Source organism: Anas acuta, chromosome 17 (assembly GCF_963932015.1).
Source record: "Anas acuta chromosome 17, bAnaAcu1.1, whole genome shotgun sequence".
Lineage (NCBI taxonomy): Eukaryota > Metazoa > Chordata > Aves > Anseriformes > Anatidae > Anas > Anas acuta.
In genome coordinates this window covers 9,237,554-9,261,797 of record NC_088995.1, presented here as the reverse complement: position 1 = coordinate 9,261,797, position 24,244 = coordinate 9,237,554, and the positions used below count along the sequence as shown (strand labels likewise).

The following is a 24,244-nucleotide window of genomic DNA, read 5'->3' as shown; positions in this document are numbered from 1 at the left end:
CAGTCTGTCCTCGAGAGGCTTTAATTGAATACAAAAACCAACCATCAAGGGAGAGAAGGCTTTGCTAGGGACCTTTGCATGATACGCAGTGGAGGGGAGCTATCCACAGTGCCATGAGTACAGGAAACCCAGCACGGCTCCCACTGGGCTTTCCTGGGCTGTCATCATTGTCCCCAGTCCCCTGCAGCGGTGTTCCTTCCCGGGAAAGTGAGGAGCTGTGAACAAAAAACAGCCTCAGTTACCATCGGTGGCCCCTGGGCTCCATCGCCAACCCCTGCACTGCTGCAGGAGCCAGCAGTGGCTGTCTCTGCCCGGCACCCCACTCACGCTGTACTCTGCCGTGCTGCCAGCGCTGGCACTGACAGCTTCCCTGCCTGCGGGCTGCCTCGTGCTGTCCTCTGCGGGCCTGCGGCACGGATCCGAAGCATCCTGCACGGTGCGCTGCCTCCTCAGCTTCTTGTGGTGCTTGTCTGAAGCAGAGCAGAGGGGACACAGCCCTGCTGGAGCAGCCCCCGCTGAAATAGCACGGCTCTAACACAGCCTTCCTGCTCACAGACCGGGACTGGTCGCTAGCAGAAGGATTTTCCTGATGGATTTACCTCAGTATAATGGGCTGCTCTGCACCTCCTTGCAGCCCAAAGGCTGAACCCCGTATCACACCAACTGCTGAAAGACACAGCAGTCTTCTACCTAGTATTCTGCCAGGCCATGGAGGAGCTTTTGGCCTCCTGTCGCTCCTCCTCGTGACAGCAGGGGAGACAGCGGCCTGATGCAGTGCCACCCACACGAGTCCCAGCTGCTCAAGGTGCCCCACGCTTGGCCGAGCACACAAGGGATGCAGCGAGGTGTCAGCAGAGGACACAGCGCAGGGCAGGTGAGGGCCTGGCCATGTTGCTGGAGAGCCAGAGTCCTCACAGCAAGGCAGGATACAGCTCAAGCCACTGCTGTGATAAGGCCTGAGGTGATGTCTGGGTGAAGCCAAGTATCCTTCCCTTTATTACTTACACACAAAGTACGAGCACAGAGCTATGACGACAAACGCAACACTCCCCAAAACGACCAGCAGGACAGCCGAGGAGCCTAGAAAGGAGAACACAGCCTTGTACTTCTAGTTCATATTGTTATGTACACTGGGACGCGCAAACATGCCAGCAGGTTGGTGCTTTCAGTGAAAACGTGGAAGGCTCCGACCTCTGCAGCTGGGGGCCGTGGGTAAGACGTTGAGGAAAAGCTGTGAAAAAAGGCTAACGGCAGTGAGGAGGCCCATCATGGGCATGATCAAACGCAGGGTGCCTGCCCCTGGTGTGAGGATGAGGGAACGGGAGCAAAAGAACCAGCACAAATTTTAAGAGCTTCTCCTCAAATATGAATCACATCTTTTTGGACTAAATCAGCAGGAACACGGCATGTCCTACACTTCAGAACAGGGGCCTGCTTCATCCTCACATCTGGTATTTCCCAGTTGAGTCATGGTGAGTCCAAATTACTGCATAATTGCAACTAACTGTGTTCTGGATTGATTGGCCGGGCTGCAAAATCAGCAAACAATTCTGCTGGGATTTGTTACTGAGTTACCCTGGATAAAGGTACTTGTACACATTAAAGTAAATGCATTAAAAATCCATGTCATCGTTAGGTAGAGATGAAAATTGGTTCCCAAACCTTGAACCATCAAGGCAACCAGTATCTTTTCCAGATAACCCCCCCGCAGCAAGGGGCACGTAACCTGTATCTCTTCACAGATGACGTTCTGTGGTTTTGTAGACACTTTAAATTTATCCGTGCATCTCACTTTCATGTTTTCTGACCTTGCAAAGCTTTACCATTGCAGCACAACAGCAGCTCACACTCTGGGCAGCCCGCCCTCTCAGCCCGTTGCAGGTAGGAGCGTGCTGCAGACACAGCTCCAGCTGCTGCCTGCCTGCACTCCCCACGCTCTGCAGGGCAGCGCAAGGCGAACTAGAGGCACCCCGCACGTTGGGATGTGTCCCAGCTGAGGAGTGTCACACGCACCCTGTCATCAAGCCCCGAGCAGATCTAGCCCGTGGGTTAGACTGACTGTGAAATACAAAGCCTTAGCAGAGCAGAAAGATTTCACTTGCCCACAAGGTCCCAGAAAACAAGCTCACCTTGCACAGCGAGGTGGGTTCTCGTCCCTCTCTGCCAGCCTGAAAGCTCTCCCAGGCCCTCACACTGGTACCAGCCGCTGTCCTTCTCTTCCAGCCCAGTAATGTTGAGATGACTCCTGTGATTTTCCAGGTCAAATACGCTCTGGAAACGACTTCCAGTGCTGCCGCTGTTGTTCTGGAAACTGGATGTGTTTGTCCATGCCACGAGTCGGGGTGGGCTCTGGTCTTGCTCGTGCAGCCAAAAGAGGTAGGTGAAGCTGCCGGGCAGCTTGGCGGGGAAGTCACAGTCCAAGGTGACTTCGCCTCCTGGAGGTTCAGAGAAGCTGAGGCCCCCAGAGGCTGCCCACGGCTGCCGACCTGCAAAGAAGAGAGGTTCACGTGGGTGCTCATGTCAGAGCTGCTTTGATGCCTGCATACCGCCAGCTCGGGCAAAGCACCGTGCCCACAAAAGTTGTTGGCGCTGCACAAGCCAGTGGGAACGTAAAACAGAGCTCTGTAAGGCCAGGTGCTGCAATGCAAACCATTCTCCCTTTCCCACCACAGGGCCAGGTCCCTTGCCTGAGCTCTGTCCAACACTTCCCAAAGGCCTGGGGAAGCTTCTCGATGACAAGAGAGGGCTACGCTTGCTCAGGGATGCGCAGGTGGAATGCTGGAGGGACAGAAAGGGGAAAGCAGGAGAGACAGACTCACCTCTAACGAGCAGGTGAGTCACCTTTTCGGTCGGGTTGCTGTTCCCTATCTTCACATAGCAGTGGTAAGGGCCAGTGTCGTTCATAAGCACCTCTGAGATGTTGAGAAAGCTCACGCTCCTTGCAAAATCCACAGTGCCGCTGAAGTGACCTTCGCTGCGATGCACACAGGAGGCATTGGGCCGCCTCATCCTAAACTGCAGGATCCTTCTCGAGATGTTCCTATGGCTCCAGATGAACTCATGGAAGGAATGTCCACTGCCGTTGTGCTTGCGGAAAGGACACTCCATCACCACAGGCTCCCCTTCGGTCACGAGAACCACTCGACTCTGAGGACGTCCAAGCGTCCCCGCACCTGAAAGCGAGAGTTGGAGGAGAGCCCCGACTCCTGCTCCCAGGCAAGCAGCAGGCTCACTGGCTCCATCCTGCACCACTGCGCTGCCTTCAGGTATTGAGCACAGAGCAAACGCCCCAGGCGAGGGCCCGACAGCTGCCCCACCACTTCCATCTCTTTGGGGGGGAACAAGGATGCCCCAACCAACTTCTCCCTCCCAAAACCTGTCCCTCGCTCCAGACAGAGCCGCAGGCACCCCAGGGCTCATCTGCATGCCCAGTGAACCCTAAAGCCACGGGAGTCCCCAGTACTCCCAGTACCCTGCAGAAGGTAAGATCTCATCAACTGAAATACGCGATGGGGAAGCGGCAGCGAAGGCTTCACACCAGCAACTGTCAAAACCTAGCAGGCTTAATATTTTTAGCTATCAGCACATTATATCTTGATCAACAAACGGATGCACTCAGGTTCCTTACACCGTGCCTCTGAGCTAGTATTTCTGACTCCAATTGAGCACCCAGGCACTTTTGCAGAAGACATCGGGAGCTGTTTGATCGATTCCCTCAATTTCAAGAGTCTCTAAGGAGGCCCAGTGTGACTGGGGACAACAAGCAGCACGAGGGAGTAAGGCTTCCCAAGCACACCCACCCAAAAAATCTCAAACCAGGGCGGGGCTGAGGCGGTTCAGTCCCAGTGCCTCCCAGCAGGGCGAGGGGACAGAGCAGGCACTTACCCCAGGGCAGGAGCAGCAGCGGCAGGAGGGCGAGGGCGAGCGCCATGCCCAGCCCGGGCACACTGCAGCAGCCAAGACAGGAGGAGGCCTGTGAGCAGCACCCGGCCTCCCACCTCGCAGGGAGGAGCTGCCCGCACGCTATGCGCAGGACGGTGTGAAACAGCTCCGCCAACAGCCCTCAGCACGGGCTGTCCCTCGGCGTGGCTTTGTCACAGAATCACAGAATTTCTAGGTTGGAAGAGACCTCAAGATCATCGAGTCCAACCTCTGACCTAACGCTAACAGTCCCCACTAAACCATATCCCTAAGCTCTACATCTAAACGTCTTTTAAAGACTTCCAGGGACAGTGACTCCACCACCTCCCTGGGCAGCCTGTTCCAGTGCCTAACAACCCTTTCAGTAAAGAAGTTCTTCCTCATATCTAACCTAAAACTCCCCTGGTGCAACTTTAGCCCATTCCCCCTCGTTCTGTCACCAGGCACGTGGGAGAACAGGCCAACCCCCACCTCACTACAGCCTCCTTTAAGGTATCTGTAGAGAGCAATAAGATCACCCCTGAGCCTCCTCTTCTCCAGGCTGAACAAGCCCAGCTCCCTCAGCCGCTCCTCGTAGGACTTGTTCTCCAGGCCCCTCACCAGCTTCGTCGCCCTTCTCTGGACTCGCTCAAGCACCTCGATGTCCTTCTTGTAGCGAGGGGCCCAAAACTGAACACAGTACTCGAGGTGCGGCCTCACCAGAGCCGAGTACAGGGGGACGATCACCTCCCTAGCCCTGCTGGTCACACTGTTTCTGATACAAGCCAGGATGCCGTTGGCCTTCTTGGCCACCTGAGCACACTGCTGGCTCATATTCAGCCGACTGTCCACCATCACTCCCAGGTCCTTCTCTGCCTGCCAGCTCTCCAACCACTCATCTCCCAGCCTGTAGCTCTGCTTGGGGTTATTGCGCCCCAGGTGCAGGACCCGGCACTTGGCCTTGTTGAACTTCATGCAGTTGACCTCAGCCCATCGGTGCAGCCTATCCAGATCCTCCTGCAGAGCCTTCCTACCCTCGAGCAGATCGACACATGCGCATAGCTTGGTGTCATCTGCAAACATACTGAGGGTGCACTCAATGCCCTCGTCCAAATCATTGATGAAGATATTAAAGAGGACCGGCCCCAGCACCGAGCCCTGGGGGACGCCACTAGTGACTGGCCTCCAACTGGACTTGACTCCGTTTATCACGACTCTTTGGGCCCGGCTATCCAGCCAGTTTCTAACCCAACGAAGTGTGCGCCAGTCCAAGCCAAGAGCAGCCAGTTTCTTGAGGAGAATGCTGTGGGAGACGGTGTCAAAAGCCTTGCTGAAGTCAAGGTTGACCACATCCACAGCCTTTCCCTCATCCACCCAGCGCGTCACTTTGTCATAGAAGGAGATCAGGTTCGTCAAGCAGGATCTGCCTTCCATAAACCCATGCTGACTGGGCCTGATCGGCTGCTTGCCCTGCAAGTGCCGCATGATGACTCTCAAGAGGATCTGCTCCATGAGCTTCCCTGGTACTGAGGTCAAACTGACAGGCCTGTAGTTCCCTGGGTCAGTCCTCCAGCCCTTCTTGTAGATGGGTGTCACATTTGCTAGCCGCCAGTCAACTGGGACCTCCCCCGATAGCCAGGACTGCTGATAAATGATGGATAAGGGCTTGGTCAGCTCCTCTGCCAGTTCTCTCAGTACCCTTGGGTGGATCCCATCTGGCCCCATCGATTTGTGCACATCCAAGTGCCGTAGCAGGTCACCAACCAGTTCTTCGTGGATGGGGAGGGCCACATCCTGCTCCCCATCCCCTTCCACCAGTTCAGGGTACTGGGTATCCAGAGAACAACCGGTATTGCCGCTAAAGACTGAGGCAAAGCAGGCATTGAGCACCTCCGCCTTTTCCTCATCTCTTGTAACTAAGTTTCCCCCCGCATCCAGTAAAGGATGGAGATTCTCCTTAGTCCTCCTTTTTGTGTTGATGTATTTATAAAAACGTTTTTTGTTATCTTTAACGGCAGTAGCCAGATTGAGCTCCAGACGAGCTTTGGCCTTCCTAATTTTGTCCCTGCACAGCCTCGCTACATCCTTATAGTCCTCTCTAGTGGCCTGCCCGCTTTTCCAAAGATTATAAACCCTCTTTTTTCTCCTAAGCTCAAGCCACAGTTCTCTGTTGAGCCAGGCTGGTCTTCTTCCCCGCTGGCTGGTCTTTGGGCACTTGGGAACAGACCGCTCCTGCGCCATTAAGATTTCCCTCTTGAAGAGTGCCCAGCCTTCCTGGACCCCTCTGCCCTTCAGAACCGCCTCCCAAGGGACTCCACCAACTAGTGTGCTGAGCAGCCCAAAGTCAGCCCTCCGAAAGTCCAATACAGTGGTTTTACTGCTCCCCACCAGGTCACGTCTGTTTGGGACCAAGCCCAGGGCACAGGGAGGCCGCAGCTGCCCGTCATGCTGGGGTCTGCTCAAGGGAACGGCACGGGGTTGCCCCCAGCCTCTCGGCTGCCCAAGGCAGCCCCCCAGGTCCATTACCTGCTGTGCTCGGAGGCAGGAGAGGAGCCCACCTGCTGGAGGACACAGCCCCTGTGGGGCAGGGGGCAAAGTGCTCCCCGTGCCTTCCTACCAAGCTGCCCTGGCGTGAGGCTGAGCCCCTGGGGCAGGGCAGAGTGTGAACACCCAGGCTGGGGCAAGGGGGCAACTTCCTCCACATAAGAATCACTTTTAATCACAGGAATGTGCTCTCCATGCCCATTCCGCTTGCTCCAGGGACTCTCCCGACCCACACTGGGCTCTGTCACCACCCTGAGAGCAGAAATACCAAGCAGAGGTGCACAAACTCTCCCGGTGCCTTGGAACACAGCCCCCCTGCTGTGGTCATATCTTGGCTCATGTTCCCAACAGCTCAGCTATGTTTCATCTTCTGTATCAGCTGGTCTAACAAAAGCAAACACTTCCCCATACACAACCTGGACCAATTTACTGTGACGCAGCCTCCCCAGGGAGAAGTGAGAGCAAAATGAGAGCAAAAGGTGGTGGCTGAGGCTCCCCAGAGCCACCATAATGCCATCGCCTGGGAGCGGGCTGCGTGCTCGCAGCACAGGAGGCAGCAAGGTTTGGGTTGTGCCTGGTGGGACTGCATGGCCCCGTGTGTCTGGGCTATGGCACGCAGCTGCCGTGGTCGTACAACCCCACGAGGAGGCTGAAACGCACTGGCCCTGCTGCTCAGGGCTGGGCAGGGATTTGCTGTCTGTGCTTCCCCTGAGGCTGTGCAGTGTTGGAGCATTTTATTGATAGGACAGCGACAGGAACAGAGACATCAGCACCTCTCTGCTGCCCTGGGTTAGAGGAGTCCCCATGCAGGCCTTGCTTCACCCTGCAGAGCTGCCAGGCTTTTCCTCCACGGGAGGAGGACGTGGCTGTGCCCGGTGGGTAGCATCAGCCCCAGACGATGGTACAAGGGTTGGGCTGAGCCAGGCTGGACACAGAGCAGCTGAAAGCCAGCTCCACAGGCAGCCAGAACAGCCAGGTAGAGCAGAGACTGAATGTACACAGTCTGTCCTCAAGAGGCTTTAATTGAATACAAAAAACAACCATCAAGGGAGAGAAGGCTTTGCTAGGGACCTTTGCATGATACACAGTGGAGGGGAGCTATCCACAGTGCCATGAGTACAGGAAGCACAGCACGACTCCCACTTGGTCTTCCTGAACTGTCATCATTGTCCCCAGTCCCCTGCAGCGGTGTTCCTTCCCGGGAAAGTGAGGAGCTGTGAACAAAAAACAGCCTCAGTTACCGCCCAGCAGCCCCATCCCTGGCCCCAGGGCTCCGTCACCAACCCCTGCACTGCTGCAGGACCCAGCAGTGGCTGTCTCTGCCCGGCACCCCACTCACGCTGTACTCTGCCGTGCTGCCAGCGCTGGCACTGACAGCTTCCCCGCCTGTGGGCTGCCTCGTGCTGTCCTCTGCGGGCCTGTGGCACGGATCCGAAGCATCCTGCATGGTGCGCTGCCTCCTCAGCTTCTTGTGGTGCTTGTCTGAAGCAGAGCAGAGGGGACACAGCTCTGCTGGAGCAGCCCCCGCTGAAATAGCACGGCTCTAACACAGCCTCCCTGCTCACAGACCGGGACTGGTCGCTAGCAGAAGGATTTTCCTGATGGATTTGCCCCACTATAACGGCCTGCTCTGCACCTCCTTGCAGCCCAAAGGCTGAAGCCCGTATCACACCAACTGCTGAAAGACACAGCAGTCTTCTACCTAGTATTCTACCAGGCCATGGAGGAGCTTTCGGCCTCCTGTCGCTCCTCCTCGTGACAGCAGGGGAGAGCAGCGGACTGATGCAGTGCCACCCACGCCAGTCCCAGCTGCTCCCAGTGCCCCACGCTTGGCCGAGCCCACAAGGGATGCAGCGAGGTGTCAGCAGAGGACACAGCACAGGGCAGGTGAGGGCCTGGCCATGTTGCTGGAGAGCCAGAGTCCTCACAGCAAGGCAGGATACAGCTCAGGTCACTGCTGTGATAAGGCCTGAGGTGATGTCTGGGTGTCCTGGTTTCAGTTAGGACAGAGTTAATTTTCTTCCTAATAGCTGGTAGAATGCTATGTTTTGGCATGGGGTGAGAAGAGTGCTGATGACACCCCGATGTTTTAATTGTTGCAGAGCAGTGCTTACACCAAGCCAAGGACGTCTCAGCTTCTTGCACTGACCTGCCAGAGGGCAGGCTGGGGGTGCAGCAGGAGCTGGGAAGGGACAGACCGAGGACAGCTGACCCAAACTGGTTAAAGGGGTATTCCATGCCATCTGGGGTCATGCTGAACAATAGATAGGGGTGGCTAGCCGGGGGGGGGGGGGCAGACTGCTCGGGGTTCGTCTGGGCATCGGTCAGCGGCTGGTGAGCAATTGCATTGTGCATCACTAGTTTGTACACATTACTAGTAGTAGTACTATTACAATCATTATTGTTATTATTATTTTCCTGTCTTAAGAAACTGTCTTTATCGCAACTCACGGGCTTCACTTTCACATTTCTCTCCCCCATCCCGGACAGGGAGCGGGGAGGGTGAGCGAACAGCTGTGTGGTGTTTAGCTGCCGGCCAGGTTAAACCATGACACTGGGTGAAGCCCAGTATCCTTCCCAGTATTACTTACACAGAAAGTAAGAGCACAGAGCCATGACGACAAACGCAACACTCCCCAAAACAACCAGCAGGACAGCCGAGGAGCCTAGAAAGGAGAACACAGCTTTGTACTCCCGGTTCATATTGTCATGTACACTGGGATGCGCAAACATGCCAGCGGGTTGGTGCTTTCAGTGAAAACGTGGAAGGCTCCGACCTCTGCAGCTGGGGGCCGTGGGTAGGATGTTGAGGAAAAGCTGTGAAAAAAGGCTAACGGCAGTGAGGAGGCCCATCATGGGCATGATCAAACACAGGGTGCCTGCCCCTGGTGTGAGGATGAGGGAACGGGAACACAAGAACCAGCACAAATTTTAAGAGCTTCTCCTCAAATATGAATCACATCTTTTTGGCACCAAATCAGCAGGGACACGGCATGTCCTACACTTCAGAATAGGGACCTGCTTCATCCTCACATCTGGTATTTCCCAGTTGAGTCATGGTGAGTCCAAATCACTGCAAAATTGCAACTAACTGTGTTCTGGATTAATTGGCCGGGCTGCAAACACAACAAACAATTCTGCTGGGATTTGTTACTGAGCTACCCTGGATAAAGGTACTTGTGCACATTAAAGTAAATGCATTAAAAATCCATGTCTTCGTTACGTAGAAATGAAATTGGTTCCTGAACCTTGAACCATCAAGGCAACCAGTATCTTTTCCAGATAACCCCCTGCAGCAAGGGGCACGTAACCCGTGTCTCTTCACAGATGACGTTCTGTGGTTTTGTAGACACTTTAAATGTATCCGTGCATCTCACTTTCATGTTCTGTGACTCTGCAAAGCTTTACCGTTGCAGCACAACAGCAGCTCACACTCTGGGCAGCCCGCCCTCTCAGCCCGTTGCAGGTAGGAGCGTGCTGCAGACACAGCTCCAGCTGCTGCCTGCCTGCACTCCCCACGCTCTGCAGGGCAGCGCAAGGAGAACGAGAGGCACCCTGCACGTTGGGATGTGTCCCAGCTGAGGAGTGTCACACGCACCCTGTCATCAAGCCCCGAGCAGATCTAGCCCGTGGGTTAGACTGACTGTGAAATACAAAGCCTTAGCAGAGCAGAAGGCTTTCTCTTGCTCACAAGGTCCCAGAAAACAAGCTCACCTTGCACAGTGAGGTGGGTTCTCGTCCCTCTCTGCCAGCCTGAAAGCTCTCCCAGGCCCTCACACTGGTACCAGCCGCTGTCCTTCTCTTCCAGCCCGGTAATGGTGAGATGGCTCCGGTGATTTTCCAGGTCAAATACGCTCTGGAAACGACTTCCAGTGCTGCCGCTGTTGTTCTGGAAACTGGACGTGAGGTGCCACGCCACAAGTCGGGGTGGGCTCTGGTCTTGCTCGTGCAGCCAAAAGAGGTAGGTGAAGCGGCCAGGCAGCTTGGCGGGGAAGTCACAGTCCAAGGTGACTTCGCCTCCTGGAGGTTCAGAGAAGCTGAGGCCCCCAGAGGCTGCCCACGGCTGCCGACCTGCAAAGAAGAGAGGTTCACGTGGGTGCTCATGTCAGAGCTGCTTTGATGCCTGCATACCGCCAGCTCGGGCAAAGCACCGTGCCCACAAAAGTTGTTGGTGCTGCACAAGCCAGTGGGAACGTAAAACAGAGCTCTGTAAGGCCAGGTGCTGCAATGCAAACCATTCTCCCTTTCCCACCACAGGGTCAGGTCCCTTGCCTGAGCTCTGTCCAACACTTCGCAAAGGCCTGGGGAAGCCACTCAATGACAAGAGAGGGCTACGCTTGCTCAGGGATGCGCAGGTGGAATGCTGGAGGGACAGAAAGGGGAAAGCAGGAGAGACGGACTCACCTCTAACGAGCAGGTGAGTCACCTTTTCGGTCGGGTTGCTGTTCCCTATCTTCACATAGCAGTGGTAAGGGCCAGTGTCGTTCATAAGCACCTCTGAGATGTTGAGAAAGCTCACGCTCCTTTCATAATCCACAGTGCCGCTGAAGTGACCTTCGCTGCGATGCACACAGGAGGCATTGGGCCGCGTCATCCTAAACTGCAGAATCCTTCTCGAGATGTTCCTATGGCTCCAGACGAACTCATCGAAGTAATCACCGCTGACATTGTGCTCGCGGAAAGGACACTCCATCACCACAGGCTCCCCTTCGGTCACGAGAACCACTCGAATCTGAGGACGTCCAATAGTCCCCGCACCTGAAAGCGAGAGTTGGAGGAGAGCCCCGACTCCTGCTCCCAGGCAAGCAGCAGGCTCACTGGCTCCATCCTGCACCACTGCGCTGCCTTCAGGTATTGAGCACAGAGCAAACGCCCCAGGCGAGGGCCCGACAGCTGCCCCACCACTTCCATCTCTTCGGGGGGCACAAGGATGCCCCAACCAACTTCTCCCTCCCTAAACCTGTCCCTAGCTCCAGACAGAGCCGCAGGCAGCCCAGGGCTCATCTGCACGCCCAGTGAATCCTAAGACCACGGGAGACTCAGTTACTGCAGCTGGTGCATCCCCACTCAGAGACAGCCCAGAGCTCTGCCAGGAACAGCTTCCTACCCAGTGCCAGGTGGGCTGCCTAGACAACAGCAACCCTGCAGAAGGAAAGAGCTCATCGACTGAAATACACAATGGGGAAGTGGCAGGGAAGGTTTCACCCCTGCAACTTTCAAAACCTAGCAGGCTTATTATTTTTGGCTATCAGCACATTATATCTTGATCAACAAACGGATGCACTCAGGTTCCTTACACCGTGCCTCTGAGCTAGTATTTCTGGCTCCAATTCAGCACCCAGGCACTTTTGCAGAAGACATCGGGAGCTGTTTGATCGCTTCCCTCAATTTCAAGGGTCTCTGGGGAGGCCCAGCGTGGCTGGGGACAACAAGCAGCACGAGGGAGTAAGGCTTCCCAAGCACACCCACCCAAAAAATCTCAAACCGGGGCGGGGCTGAGGCGGTTCAGTCCCAGTGCCTCCCAGCAGGGCGAGGGGACAGAGCAGGCACTTACCCCAGGGCAGGAGCAGCAGCGGCAGGAGGGCGAGGGCGAGCGCCATGCCCAGCCCGGGCACACTGCAGCAGCCAAGACAGGAGGAGGCCTGTGAGCAGCACCCGGCCTCCCACCTCGCAGGGAGGAGCTGCCCGCACGCTACGCGCAGGACGGTGTGAAACAGCTCCGCCAACAGCCCTCAGCGTGGCTTTGTCCCACCAGGTCACGTCCGTTTGGGACCAAGCCCAGGGCACGGGGAGGCCGCAGGTGCCCGTCGTGCTGGGGTCTGCTCAAGGCAACGGCACGGGGTCGCCCCCAGCCTCTCGGCTGCCCAAGGCAGCCCCCCAGGTCCATTAGCTGCTGTGCTCGGAGGCAGGAGAGGAGCCCACCTGCTGGAGGACACAGCCCCTGTGGGGCAGGGGGCAAAGTGCTCCCCGTGCCTTCCCACCGAGCTGCCCTGGCGTGAGGCTGAGCCCCTGGGCCAGGGCAGAGTGTGAACACCCAGGCGGGGGCGAGGGGGCAACTTCCTCCACATAAGAATCACTTTTAATCACAGGAACGTGCTCTCCATGCCCGTTCCGCTTGCTCCAGGGACTCTCCCGACCCACATTGGGCTCTATCACCACCCTGAGAGCAGAAATACCAAGCAGAGGTGCACAAACTCTCCCGGTGCCTTGGAACACAGCCCCCCTGCTGTGGTCATCTCCTGGCTCAGATGTGAGAGCTACAGAGAGCTGTGAAACCACACCACAGCACCTGGGAGGAAAACATGGGTCCTCCACAGCCCAGAGCTGTGTGCTGCAGCACAGCGAGCCCTCAAAGGTGTCAGATCTGGAAACCAGGGTCAGAGGACAACAAGCTGTGTTTAGGCAGGCCCCGCAGTGAGAGCTGCAGCACAACCGGCCCCAGCTCTGAGAGGCTGCCGGGAACCAGACTTTTGCTCTGCTCTGTGGTTTCACAGCTTCTCAGGAGAGGAATCACAACAAATGTGCTGTGAGCACAGCTCTGCCCACACATGCCCTGCTGCATCAAGCACAGCCATAGGGCCCTTTCTCCATGCGAGGAGATTTGGAGAGAGGAGATTTGTCCACAGAGCTGTGAGTACAGGCTACGCAGCACAGCTCTCCTCCTGCCTCAGCGTCTGTACTAGCTCCCACCATTCAGGTCCTCAGGACAGGATTTCACCTGTGGGTCTTGGTACCTCTGCAAGCAAAGGGGATGTTGCTACAGGGGATGATGTTACAGTGCCCTGTAAGCAGTGCTGAACACCTGCACAGCAACATCTGGGTGCTAAGCAGCTGCTGCACGAGCAACGCAGAGTGCTCTGGTGGCACAGAGGGGCAGGAAGCAACTGCCTGGGCAAAGCACAAGAGCAAATGTGAACACAGCCCCCTGCTCCCCCTGTACAGCCTATTCCCTCCTGCTGGTTGTGCTTATTGAACAAAAACTCACCCAAACAAGCAGGTTTCATCCCACGCTTGATATGTCAGTGACCAAGATATCGCTATCTCTGTCAGGCCAGGGCAAAACCCAGAGCAGGACTCCCACTGCACCACCCTGCACCCCACTGTGCCCTACAGCTTCCTCCCTGCTCTGCCAGGCAGCGATAGCTGCTGCAGTCAGCTCATCCCATCCCACTGCTCCCACTGCCTGGTGGGCCAGGGCAGGATGACAACAGGCAGGGTCCTCAGGGAGGTGCTGCTGGTGACATCTGACCACCTCAGAGAGGAGCCCGCAGCCACCCTCGCATCGATGCCAGGCACAGCCATGCAGGCACAGTCTTGTTATAAATGAAGTCTCAACTCAATCTGAATTTAGTAATATACTTATAAAAAGGTATAAAAGGCAAGTAAACAGCGCTGGGTGTGCAGGGAGTCTACGCTCCACCAACACGCACACACAAACATCAAACATTTCTAAAAACAGAACATCGCTTTTACATACTAAACCCGAGTATGCCTATCCATATTTACAATCAGAAAAGGTAACAAACAATCCTTTAAGTTCCATGACTTAACAGTCTCCATTTTACATTCCTTTTGAACAATATGTCTTGCTTTAAGTTGTCAAGCAACTCAGACTTTAGGCCTTACGTATCCCGTTCTTCCTGGATCGAAGAAAAGCATATCCATCTCCTTGTGAAGGCCAATGGGCCTGGGTCAAAAGGCACGTCCAGGTCAGCAGGGGGTGGAACAGCAAAGGCCTGCGATGGCTGTAGCAGCAGAGGGGCCGATGGTGTAGAATTCAGATCAGTAAAGGAGCCCACAGCTCCCTCACTGTCTGGCAAACCACACGTTTCTGACTGTGGTCCCACACGGCTCTTTAAGGCCTCGGGACTGCTCACCAGGTGCCGAGCAATCCCACTGCAACCTTGTCGTTTTCAGTTGCAGAGTCCCACACCTTGACCTCAGTTTGGTCCCATATTTCAGGCTCATAATCTGTCCGATTGTTAATAAGGAGAATAAGCTGTAAGGTTACCAGGACAGTCTTTGTTCCTAAGGATGTATGATTCCCCATAATGTGCAGCTGCTGACCAACGAGGGGCAGTTGTGTGCTGGCTCCGCTTCTCTCAGCTCGAGCTTCTTCCCAGCTCCGGTGCGCCCATTTCCAGCAACTTTCAGTACGAGCTTCTCTGAGCGGTTTGCTGAGTTTGGCCGAACCCATCTTCATGAGGTGATCAATGTGCCTGTTCCCATCCTGGTCTCTGTTCCGCTAGCCTGTTCCTTTTCATTCCTTCTTTCTGCTTCTTTATTGATGACATAACTTCAACACATCGCATTGCCTTTTTTTTTTATTTTTTTTGAGGGCAGGCTCCCCTCCTATACTGTTCTCCCCACAGCAGTTTTTTTCAAAACAACTTTTCATTGCTCAAACAACTTTGAATATAACAACAGCAAACACCCAGAAACTTCTATGCCTTAAGGGCTGGAGAACAAGAAACCCGAGACTGCATGGAGTCTCCTGAACCACCCTTCTTTGTTCCCTCTAAACTTTTATATTCCTGATGGCCTCATCGTTAAGAGTCTACTGTTATCTCAACCACAGGGCTTTCCAACCCCCATGGCCACATTCCCAAATCTCCCCCTTCTTTATTAATATCAACCATTTTCTCACCACTCCATAGGTAACAGTCTGGCACCCAGCAGGGCTGCAGGGCAAACAAGGGGCAGGAATCAGCAGCACAGTGAAGAGACAGACTGGGAGCAGCCTCCTGAAAGGCCGTTAACCAAGCCCTGCTCTACCCCTCCTCTCCCAGCGCCCAGCCACAGGCGGCTCAGGAATCTGCAGGGGCCGTTCCCCCGTTGCTGGGAAATCTGCTCCTGAAACCACCACAGCGTTGGCTGGAAACACTGCCCCTCCTCTCGGCGCACAACACCGAGGCGCTTTGTCACCCCGCTGCCTGCAGCCCCTGCCAGGAAGCACGATGTTCGTCACGGTGAGATACGGAGGTACGCGGGGAGAGCACCGGCTTCGAGGCAGCTCTCGGTGCCAGGCGGTGGCCCCACGGGGAGGGAGGGACGTGGCACCTTGATGCACAGCAGCGCCCCGAGGCCAGGGAACAGGGCAGCAGAGCTCTACCAGAGCACATCAGCACGCTCTGCTCCAGCTATTTACTTTAAAAAGTTAGGTGATGGAGGTATTTAATCCCTACATGCTGACTCACAGAGGAAAACCATGTCAGCAGAGCTCGGTTACCCACAGGAAGGGAGGCCAGGCGAGGGGTGGGTTACTGGGCTGCAGCCAGCACCACCTGCTGGGTAGGACTCCCTCCAGGTTGTCCTTGCTGCGTGTTCCCAGCCTTGCAGCTCTGAGGAAATTGCTGGAGGGGGCTTTGCTTGCCTAGACAGAGGCAGAAAGTCACCAGGCAATGACAGCTGCCAGCAGTTCCTCTGCTCCCCGCTTTGTGGGAAGGGTTCCCCTGGCTCTAACTCCAGAGCTTGGCTTTGGAGTGCAATATCCACAGCAGGGAACGAGGGAACAGGCAGACTCTGTCCTGGCCTTGCCCCCACTTGGCTAGGAGCCTTCACCTGACCCCAAACACTCGGTGCTGCAGCTGCCAAACACACTTGGTCCTACACCTTTGCTCCCTCTGCTATTTCAATTGGCTCCCCGGCTCTGGCTGCTGACGTTTGTCAGCCCTGGGGATTTCTCCATCGTGACACACTCGGTGAGAGTTCATGGCCAAAACGTCCCCCGATGACTCAGCTGAGATGCCCAGCTCCTTTCCCTCGTGACCTGGACAAGTTCGTGGAAGGGGACTGTCAGGGCCAGGGCTCGTGGATTTTTCCTGCTCCTGTTTGAGGAACCTAAATTAAAGGACAGATGCTTCATGAAGCAGAACAACTTTCCCCAAATCAGAATGCTCATCCCAGCCCCTAGCGTGGTGCGTTCCCAGCACAGACGACACAGCCCATAACACCACAGGCTCAAAGCCCTGCTCAGAGGCCACGCAGGGTCCCCCACTTTGCTGCCCGTGACAGCACCCCCTTGGATGTCAGCGGGGTCCCCGGATCCAGGGTGACCTCACTTACTCACCTCTCTCTCCCTGCCCACAGCCAACTGCCAGGAGCTGGTGAACCTGCAGAGCCGCGTGCTGGCCCTCACCGCCCACCTGAGGAGGAAGTGTCAGTGCGGGACAGGAGGTACTGAGTGCTCACGAGCAGCCACCGCCCCGGGACAGACCCCTAGAGAAGCAGCATTGGGTACCAAAAGGGTTGTGTGGGAGTTGCAGCCCATCCCAAAAACGCAGGGGAGGCAAACCTCCTCCCCTGCAGACCCCAACACGTTCTCTTCATAGCGTAACTTGCCAAGTCAACACCTCTAAGCCTGTACCAGCTTGTGCAGGTTGAAGGGGCACGTGGCATTTTCACATCTCTTCCCCTCCAGACTGCATCGACCTCGTGGATGAAGCAGGAACCCTGATGAACCTGAGCAAAGTGGAGAATCCTGCAGCTGAGTATGCCAGTAAATACCTACGGGAAAGGCAGCGCTACATCCTCGTCAGGGTCATCAGTAAGTTCCTCAGCAAGGCCACACAGCTCAGCCTCCGGGCCAGGACGGGTCTGCTGCAGGGGTGGGCAGCACTGCAGGAACTGCCCCACACACCAGTGGCACCTTGTCACAGCCTACAAACAAGGCTGTGCCTTTGGACAGGGTCTCTGCCCAGCAGTTGTCTGGACACCACACAGTAGCTGTCAGAAAGAAAAGCCAGCTCACAAAAACACTAGAGCTGTATCCTGAGTCTGAGGTAGCAGCTCTTGGGGAGGAGCTTCTCACAACAGAGCCACCTGCCCCAATTCCAAGTTTTGATCCCAATTTTCAGCCAAGATAGGGACTGACCCACTTTTCCCATTCTGCTGCTAGGAGAACAAAGCACTGAAGCTACCTGCTATGAATCCTTACTGGAGAACCTGGGGAAACACCACCCTGACCTCGCAGGTAAGAGTCAGGCACTCAAGTTGTCTCCAGAGGAGCTGAGGGTGCAGGCCTGACTCCCCTTGTCCACCGTCCAGGGGACAGAGCTCCTCCGCATCGCCATGCCCCCTCACAGCACAGCTTTGGGGCTGGTACTGCTGTGGCAGCATTATTGTCACCTGTGGGTATCCCCAGGTGAAATCAGGGACAAGCAGCAGGCAGCACTGCTCTGCAGAGCCCCTCCTGGCTGTCACAACAGCAGCACCACTGCCCGCCCTCCCCACACCAAGCTGTACCAGGCACAGCCCCACAGCTGGGAGGGGCGCAGGGCAAGGAGTCAGCTCCTGGGGACAGGCAGGGAGGGACAACACGAGCTGGGGGGACTCAGATGCCCACCTCCCAGCTCAGTATCTCCTCACTTAACACACCAGTGGGCAGCTGACACAGCAGGAAAGCACCCAGCTCTTGGGGTTTGCTCCACAGATCGGCTGCAGAAGCTCTCGGCAAACACCTCGATGAGAGAGCAGTGGAGGAAAGGCTCCTTGCAGAGGAGGGCTCAGCCCAAGAAGAGCTCAGAGCTGAAGAGCACCCCCAGATGAGGAAAGGGCCTGATGGGAACAAGCACAAGTGCAGTGACCACCGCCAGGACTCACCATGGTTCTGCCCAAGCCCCCAGCCCCACCAGGACCCCCACTCTCCTCAGATGTTCTGCAACTGAAGCTGCACTGGCAGCAGACAGCACCCCGGCCAGGCACAAGCAGCTGCCTCCTGCTCCAAGGTGTCATTCACATTCCCACACCACCACCTGCACTGAGCAGCAAGGAACCACACCTCCTGCCTCAGCTCTCTGGGTAAGCCTGCCCTGAACACCATCACACCAGCGGGGGCCTCCTAGGGGCTCACAGAAGTCCACAGAAAAAAGTCACTGAAGGGACAGTCAGGGTGTCAGCTGCAGAACCATTGCTGGAACTTGCCAGGATGGGTCGGAAGACAGCACACACACACTGCAGGTATGCTTGATAACCTTCCCTAATAGCCTATCCATGCAGACCAAGAAGTGTTTAATTTGGTGTATGCTGAAGGCAGCAAGGTGAGGCTTCCTTACAGTGGTTCCTCCCTGCTCACAGTGGAGCAGCTCAGCACACAACAGCGCTTGGCCATGAGTCTCTGGCACCTTCCTAACTTGGCCACCGCTCAGGAGAGCACAAGGCACCCCAGCTAGGCACAGGCACAGCTCAGAACACCAAAATTCCATCAAACATTTAGGTTCTGACATTTGAAAGGGACAGGACCTTCAAGAGCCCCCTGTGATCTGCTGCCAAGCAGGGTCTCCTGAGAAGAGCCTGCAGGCAGCCGTAACGAGGCTGATCTGCCATAATGGCAGAAATAGAAAGCAGCCCTGAGCTTCACCTTCAGCTGGTGACCTTGGGAACATTGCATAACTCCCTAAGGAAGATCAGCTGGCTGTATCCGAGTCATGCAGACAGACAGGTCACGCTTTCCTAGCTCCTGGGTCAGAACAGGAAGAGATTATCAATGCAAGAAGAATGTTACTGAAAATACTGTCGGATATCTCAGATTACCTCTCTCCAGCCCCTGCTCTGGTTGGAGTGCTGACACTCTGGTCTCAGCTCAGTTATGGATCTGCTTTTGCCAAGCCACGCAGGCACAGTTCTTGCTGCTGGGCTGCACCTCCTGCTTGCAGAAATACACAAAGACATGCCTGGCCCTGAAAGGGGATCATATGGGTAATATTTGCGTAGCTTAATTCACACTCAAGTATTAAATAAAGGAAAAGCACAGGTGATAGTTCCAAATAAGCTTCTTTATTTCTCTGTAGTAAATACAGCACTATCTGAACTCCAGAATCATAAATCCAACCGTTCCTTTACTTCCCTACTACTCCAGAAGTAAGTTACCCCAGAAGGCTCCGATCTGGTCAGCCTGTTCCCTCCAGCACATCACCTGTCCATCCTTCCTTCCACTCCTTGCAGGCATCAGGGCTCTACACCAGGCTCTTCTTCTCCCTACAACTGGACAGATTCCTCACAGGAGAGAGGAAACACCTGCATGGGAGAAAACGAGGTCAGCATTAGGTGCACATTCCAGCAGCTGCAGTTAATAAAACTCTCCTGCTTAAGTTGATCACCTTAAGACTAAGACATAAGGACTGAAATCTGCTATTAACAGGTGCAGCAGGAACTAGGAAAGCAAGTGGTGAAAGCAGCAGGCTTCTCAGGGCAGTAAGAAGGAAGCTCTGTGGAATTATCTACAATCCTGTCACCTTCACAGACACAACCAGGGCCACTTCTCCTGCCCTTTCCTGTTCCCTTCGTCATTCCAGGTGACACAAGAGGCACTCACACGGGCAGAACCACTTTCTACGTGCAGCCTTACAGGGCACAGCTCGCTCGGCAGCCTGTTTGCACAGCCTTTAGCCCCTCTGGCGCTCTCCCAGCCGCAGCTCCCTCCCCCCCCCGCCCCCACTCACCGTTACTGTACTTGCACTGCTTCAGCGCCTCGTTGAAGCCCTCGCACAAGGTCAGGTCCCTCTGGGTGGTGGCGCACTCCAGGAACTGCTTCACCTCGTAGTGGCAGGGCCCGAAGGGCGGCTGCTGCTGGGACGGGGGCTGCTGCCGGGGCTCCTGCGGGCGGGGACGGGGTCAGGGAGCGGCCGGGGCCCCTCGGCACAGCCCCGCAAGGACATTCGGGCGCCTACCTGCGCCGGGGCCGCCTTGCTGGGCTCGGAGGAGCCGCCGAAGGCCCCGGTGAGGGCGCTGCCCACGACGTGCCCCACGGCGGAGCCCACGGCCACGCCGGCCGCCGTGCTGGCCATCTGCGCCATCAGCCCGGGCTGCGCCGGCGGCGCCGGGGCGGCCGGGGCCGGGCTGCGGGAGAGGAGCGGGTCAGGGGGGGCGGGGGGCGGCAGCGGGGCGGCAGCGGAGCCCCGCCGGGACCCCCCGGGCCCCCTCTGCCCGTACCTGGCCGGTGCCGGTGCCGCCGCGGGCCGCGCCGCGCTCCTCCCGCCGCGCGCCATCGCCTCACACTGCTCACACTGCCCCCCCCCCCCCGCCCCGCGCGCCGCTTTAAAAGGCGGCCCCGCCGCCACGTGACCCCGCGCGCATGCGCGCCCGCCGCTCCCGAAGCCGCGCCCGCCCTCGCCCTGCTGAGGGCAGGAGGGGCCGCCCTGCCATACCGGGGGGGCGGCCCCGTGCCCGCGCGCGCTCGGGGCCGCCAGGGGGCGCGCGGGGCCGCGCCTCAGCTGAGGGCAGGGCGGGCTGAGGGGGAGCCCCGCCTGTTACACTCGGAGTTTGCCTTTCCCCCACTAACGAACAGGAGATGTGTTCTGCCAGACTGCCAAAATGCCCGTGACGAGCCCCGCGGTGTCAGCAGCTGCCCCTGTGCCCCTCTCCTAGCCCCAGTCCCCCGGGGGAAGGGCGTGCACAGCTCCTGCAGCCCCTGCAAGGCACAGCCGGCCCAGCAGAGGGGGACAGGAGCTGAGGAAAAAAAGGGGAGAAAAGGACGAACTCAGAGAGCACCCTGCTGGGAGGAAGCCCCCCGAAGGGACCCAGCTGCACACAGCGGTGTGCAGGTACCGCACCGCGTCCTGTTCCCTGCGCCAGCGTCCACGGCCCCAAAAAGAAGCTGGGCATGTGCTGGAGGGGATTTGGGGGGTGTAGGGGATGCGAGACATCCAGCCCTGGGAAATGAAGGCTGCCTGGTCCCACCACGCACACAACAACTTGCTGAGGGTGCCTGGGCTTCAAGCTGAGGGCGTCCCTTTAAGCTGCCCCTCTGGGACCCTTCGCTTTGGTTAATTAGATAAAGTCGTTCCTTGCTGTGAGGGAGGGCAGGTGCTGAACAGCCTGGCCACCGATGCTTTGCTAATGAGGTAATTCCGTGTGTCTGCCCGATGAGGCTCTGTGGGCACAGCCCCACTCAGCCCTGTGCCCCCAGCCCCTGTGCCCAGGTCCCGCTCCAGCAGCACCGCGTCCCTCAGCACAGCCCTGCTGGCAGCGCCTCTCCTCTGGGGGTTGTTTCACACAGCCCGTCTGCAGCTGAGCATCCCCACAACAGGGCCCAAAGCTGCTAATTCCCTCTATTTTTCAGCTTAAATATTATCTTTGGTTCTATCAGGTAACTTGTTTCTACCTCTCTCTTCTGCCCCAGAAGATCCCTCCTCACATAACAGGAATTAGGGCTTGCTTACACTTAAAAGGTAATTTAGGATTAAGGGACCCATAAATCTGAAAGTCAGCAGTTAACTTAATTCCCGACTAGTTCTGGAACGATTTAGTAAAAAATGGTCCTTTCTGAATAACTCAGCACGCTGGCTGCCCCCTCCAGTTAGCAGCAGGATCGGGGAGGACAAGGTTTGTAGCAAGTGGGTCTCGTTTTTCCCACTGCTTTCCCTCTTAGTCTGAAAGCCGATAACAATCTCCCCCTTTGGAGCCAGCCTCACTTAAATCCTCACACTGTCACCGCTGAGATGTTGCTACAGCGATCTAGGAATTCCCCGAGCATTTGGACTTCACGGGGTTATTTCACAGGTAAGGAATGCAACGCTCTGCCTCCACGGGTCTCTCACACGTCTCCTTCCCCTCCATCAGGGCGACAGACGGCCGCCCTTTCTTTCCCAGTCTCGCAGGGCGGCTGCTGAGGGCACGGTGCCACCCCCATGTTCCCACAAAGCCTTCTCCAGGCGGCTGCAGGGAGGGACGCGGCAGCGCGGCGCATCCCTTCCACCAGCAGGTAGCCACCGGGAGATGCCTGCAGAGCCTCCTGCCTCCCCAGCTACAGGTTGGCGCTTGGAGTGCCCTAATTACTGCGTGCATGGGCAGATCTGGGCAGTGCTATGGGTGTACCTGAATTCGAGTTATTTAGGTTAACAGCAAATTGCATGGGGTGGTTGCTCAGGGATCTGGGCAAACTATTCAAAGAAAAAAGAAAGCGTCTGATGAATTAGCCAATGTTTTTGTTTGTGGGCCATCCCAAAAAAAAAGAAACAAAACCTCCAGTTCTTACCAATGTGTTTGTTACTCAAAATTACTCCGTGAATCATTTATGACTGAATAGATTGCAGTCAGTGGGTTTCTCATGTCCTGTTTGTATTTGTATCTTTGAGCCCTGGCTGGCCCTAATTTTGCTTGTGCTGAGTGGTTGATTTCAGTCTCCCAAGTCTGCACAGAGCTTTCAAGTCAGACCTAAATATGCAAGCCCCACTTTTTTTATCCTGTGAAGTTTTTTGCAAACAAGTTGCAACTGACAATACAAAATCGAGCAAGCTGCTTCCACTATGAGGAATTCACAGATTTTTCATGAGCACGTGGGCTCGTTTTCTCCAGTGTTGCCTCTCTGCTGGCTCCTCCGACAGACAATGAAGCAGTAATGTCAGAGGGAGGTGATACCCGATGGCACATCTGCTGCAGCACGGCGTGCGGCTGCACCTCGCACTGAACGCCACAGGCTCTGAGCACCCACTTCCCACACTGATCTCTTGCCACCTGCATCTTTCCTCTGTCCCTTTTTAGCCAAAACACAAGGCTTTGAAATGAAGTACTTGCACCGCAGGGTTGACTCCACTGCAGAGTCAGAGATGAGAACAGGGAGGAATTAAGAATTGTGGTGTTGAACTGGAGGAGCCGCAGATGGCTCGACAGGACTGCACGGGAAGCGAAGGCAGCGCTGCAGAGCGCAGTTTCAGCTTTCAAGTCTTGTGCTCCCAAGATCTACATGCCATTTCTTGGATGTGGTTTGCCCTGAGGGCAATCTCAACAGCTGTGAAGTTTCAGCAGATGAACAATGTAGTTTTTAATAAATTTCACAAAGCAAACAAAATGATTTTAACTCATTCCTGTAAGCCCACTGTCGGTGCGAAGGCTCTTCCTGACCTGAACCCATTCATGTCACGAGTGCTCCCCATTTGAAACCCAGGGCCTGGCTGCTGGAGCACACCTGAGCTACCGGCTAGATTGCTCTGCTCAGGGTTTTTAGGGAGCCCTTCCCCATCAGAAGATGTTTTTCTCAGCCATGCCCATGGATCCTGAGAGGTGTAAGTACATTTCTGCATTTACCAGTCCCCCTACCCCCCCGCCCAGTAACCTGCTTGTGCAGAAAGGCACCAAGCGGGGAAGCTGGATTCATTTTTCCAGGGGGCTGTGGCCTCCCAGCTGCTGCACAGACTGCTGAGTCGTGAACTCCAAACCTTGCAGGAGGGATTCCCCTGGTCTCTTGGTGCGGAAAGAGGAGCCATGTGCTGATCCCAGTCAAGGGCTGATGTCGTTAGTTGCGACTTAAAAAGGGCCTGCGTGTCCCTGAGTTCCTCCTTTAGTCCTAGCCAAGAAATCACCTCTTCCAAATCACCTCCAGCATCTACTTGGACCACGAGGACAGGAATCACTGGGAGCAATGTGAATTCACCTGCTGAGACAAGATGGCAAACGTGAGCCCTGTTTTGTTTCCTCCTCCACAGCAGAGTGCCCATAAGCAATACAACAAAAAAGTCAGGGCACGTTTGTTTCGTGTGTAGCTGAAGGATCTGAGCAGTAAGGCTGCAGTTTGCTGCCTTTTCTCCAGACGGGATCCGCCAGGCTGTTCCACGGAGTGCAGAGCTGTGAGCTCACACGCCCTCACAGAAGATCCCCGTGCTGAGCAGCCCTGGAGCGATCTCACACCTTCACAGGCTCCCTGTCTTACCTGTGCTGTCCCGGCTGATGGCCCTGGGGCTTGGCATTTCCTCCTCATCCACATGCCTACCCAGAGGCCATTCCCCTCCACTCTGCCCCCTGTCTGGTCTCACTTCCCTCCCCTCCGCTGCAGACACAGCAAACATCTCCGGGGAGCTGCTCTCAG

General features: G+C 56.1%; 4 protein-coding genes across 10 annotated transcripts; 1 reads left to right on the top strand and 3 right to left on the bottom strand.

The window, feature by feature from the left end:
- Nucleotides 1-5: 5 nt before the first annotated feature.
- LOC137841146 (uncharacterized) lies at nt 6-4,068 on the bottom strand. The gene is made up of 6 exons (XM_068653738.1): nt 3,886-4,068; nt 2,820-3,173; nt 2,130-2,486; nt 1,006-1,080; nt 328-470; nt 6-215 (listed from the first exon to the last, which is right to left on the bottom strand). Exons 1-6 carry the CDS (start codon nt 3,929-3,931, stop codon nt 165-167), a joined length of 1,026 nt encoding a protein of 341 aa, XP_068509839.1. The 5' UTR covers nt 3,932-4,068; the 3' UTR covers nt 6-164.
- Nucleotides 4,069-7,448: 3,380 nt separating this feature from the next.
- LOC137841145 (polymeric immunoglobulin receptor-like) lies at nt 7,449-15,210 on the bottom strand. Of its 7 annotated transcripts, XM_068653734.1 has the most exons (7): nt 14,512-15,199; nt 11,999-14,415; nt 10,849-11,202; nt 10,159-10,515; nt 9,036-9,110; nt 7,784-7,971; nt 7,449-7,658 (listed from the first exon to the last, which is right to left on the bottom strand). In XM_068653734.1, the coding sequence occupies exons 2-7, from the start codon at nt 12,042-12,044 to the stop codon at nt 7,608-7,610; spliced, it is 1,071 nt and encodes a 356-aa protein (XP_068509835.1). In that variant the 5' UTR covers nt 12,045-14,415; nt 14,512-15,199; the 3' UTR covers nt 7,449-7,607. The 7 variants fall into 7 exon arrangements, with proteins under 7 accessions (XP_068509835.1, XP_068509836.1, XP_068509834.1 ...); XM_068653735.1 differs by lacking the exon at nt 11,999-14,415 and having other exon boundaries at nt 15,092-15,210; XM_068653733.1 differs by having other exon boundaries at nt 11,999-15,199.
- Nucleotides 15,211-15,303: 93 nt separating this feature from the next.
- C17H22orf15 (chromosome 17 C22orf15 homolog) lies at nt 15,304-19,212 on the top strand. The gene is made up of 5 exons (XM_068653741.1): nt 15,304-15,426; nt 16,534-16,620; nt 16,865-16,990; nt 17,342-17,416; nt 17,876-19,212. Exons 1-5 carry the CDS (start codon nt 15,402-15,404, stop codon nt 17,989-17,991), a joined length of 429 nt encoding a protein of 142 aa, XP_068509842.1. The 5' UTR covers nt 15,304-15,401; the 3' UTR covers nt 17,992-19,212.
- On the bottom strand, nt 19,197-20,544 carry CHCHD10 (coiled-coil-helix-coiled-coil-helix domain containing 10). Its single transcript, XM_068653742.1, has 4 exons — nt 20,374-20,544; nt 20,112-20,280; nt 19,884-20,037; nt 19,197-19,458 (listed from the first exon to the last, which is right to left on the bottom strand). The coding sequence occupies exons 1-4, from the start codon at nt 20,427-20,429 to the stop codon at nt 19,439-19,441; spliced, it is 399 nt and encodes a 132-aa protein (XP_068509843.1). The 5' UTR covers nt 20,430-20,544; the 3' UTR covers nt 19,197-19,438.
- Nucleotides 20,545-24,244: the final 3,700 nt, after the last annotated feature.

Excerpts from the sequence above, each read along its gene's own strand:
- C17H22orf15 (XM_068653741.1), top strand. The coding sequence starts at position 15,402 with ATGTTCGTCACGGTGAGATACGGAG. Across the intron at positions 16,621-16,864 it reads GTGTCAGTGCGGGACAGGAG|ACTGCATCGACCTCGTGGAT; the intron begins GTACTGAGTGCT and ends CTTCCCCTCCAG. Across the intron at positions 16,991-17,341 it reads CATCCTCGTCAGGGTCATCA|GAGAACAAAGCACTGAAGCT; the intron begins GTAAGTTCCTCA and ends TTCTGCTGCTAG.
- LOC137841146 (XM_068653738.1), bottom strand. The coding sequence starts at position 3,931 with ATGGCGCTCGCCCTCGCCCTCCTGCCGCTGCTGCTCCTGCCCTGGG. Across the intron at positions 1,081-2,129 it reads AACCCACCTCGCTGTGCAAG|GCTCCTCGGCTGTCCTGCTG; the intron begins GTGAGCTTGTTT and ends TCTCCTTTCTAG. Across the intron at positions 216-327 it reads GCAGCACGGCAGAGTACAGC|CTCCTCACTTTCCCGGGAAG; the intron begins GTGAGTGGGGTG and ends TTTTGTTCACAG.
- LOC137841145 (XM_068653731.1), bottom strand. The coding sequence starts at position 14,647 with ATGAAGATGGGTTCGGCCAAACTCAGCAAACCGCTCAGAGAAGCTCGT. Across the intron at positions 11,203-14,511 it reads CACACAACTGCCCCTCGTTG|GTGCGGGGACTATTGGACGT; the intron begins GTCAGCAGCTGC and ends TCTCGCTTTCAG. Across the intron at positions 10,516-10,848 it reads GACTCACCTGCTCGTTAGAG|GTCGGCAGCCGTGGGCAGCC; the intron begins GTGAGTCCGTCT and ends TCTTCTTTGCAG.
- CHCHD10 (XM_068653742.1), bottom strand. The coding sequence starts at position 20,429 with ATGGCGCGCGGCGGGAGGAGCGCGGCGCGGCCCGCGGCGGCACCGGCA. Across the intron at positions 20,281-20,373 it reads GCGGCACCGGCACCGGCCAG|CCCGGCCCCGGCCGCCCCGG; the intron begins GTACGGGCAGAG and ends CCTCTCCCGCAG. Across the intron at positions 20,038-20,111 it reads GCAAGGCGGCCCCGGCGCAG|GAGCCCCGGCAGCAGCCCCC; the intron begins GTAGGCGCCCGA and ends CCCCGCCCGCAG.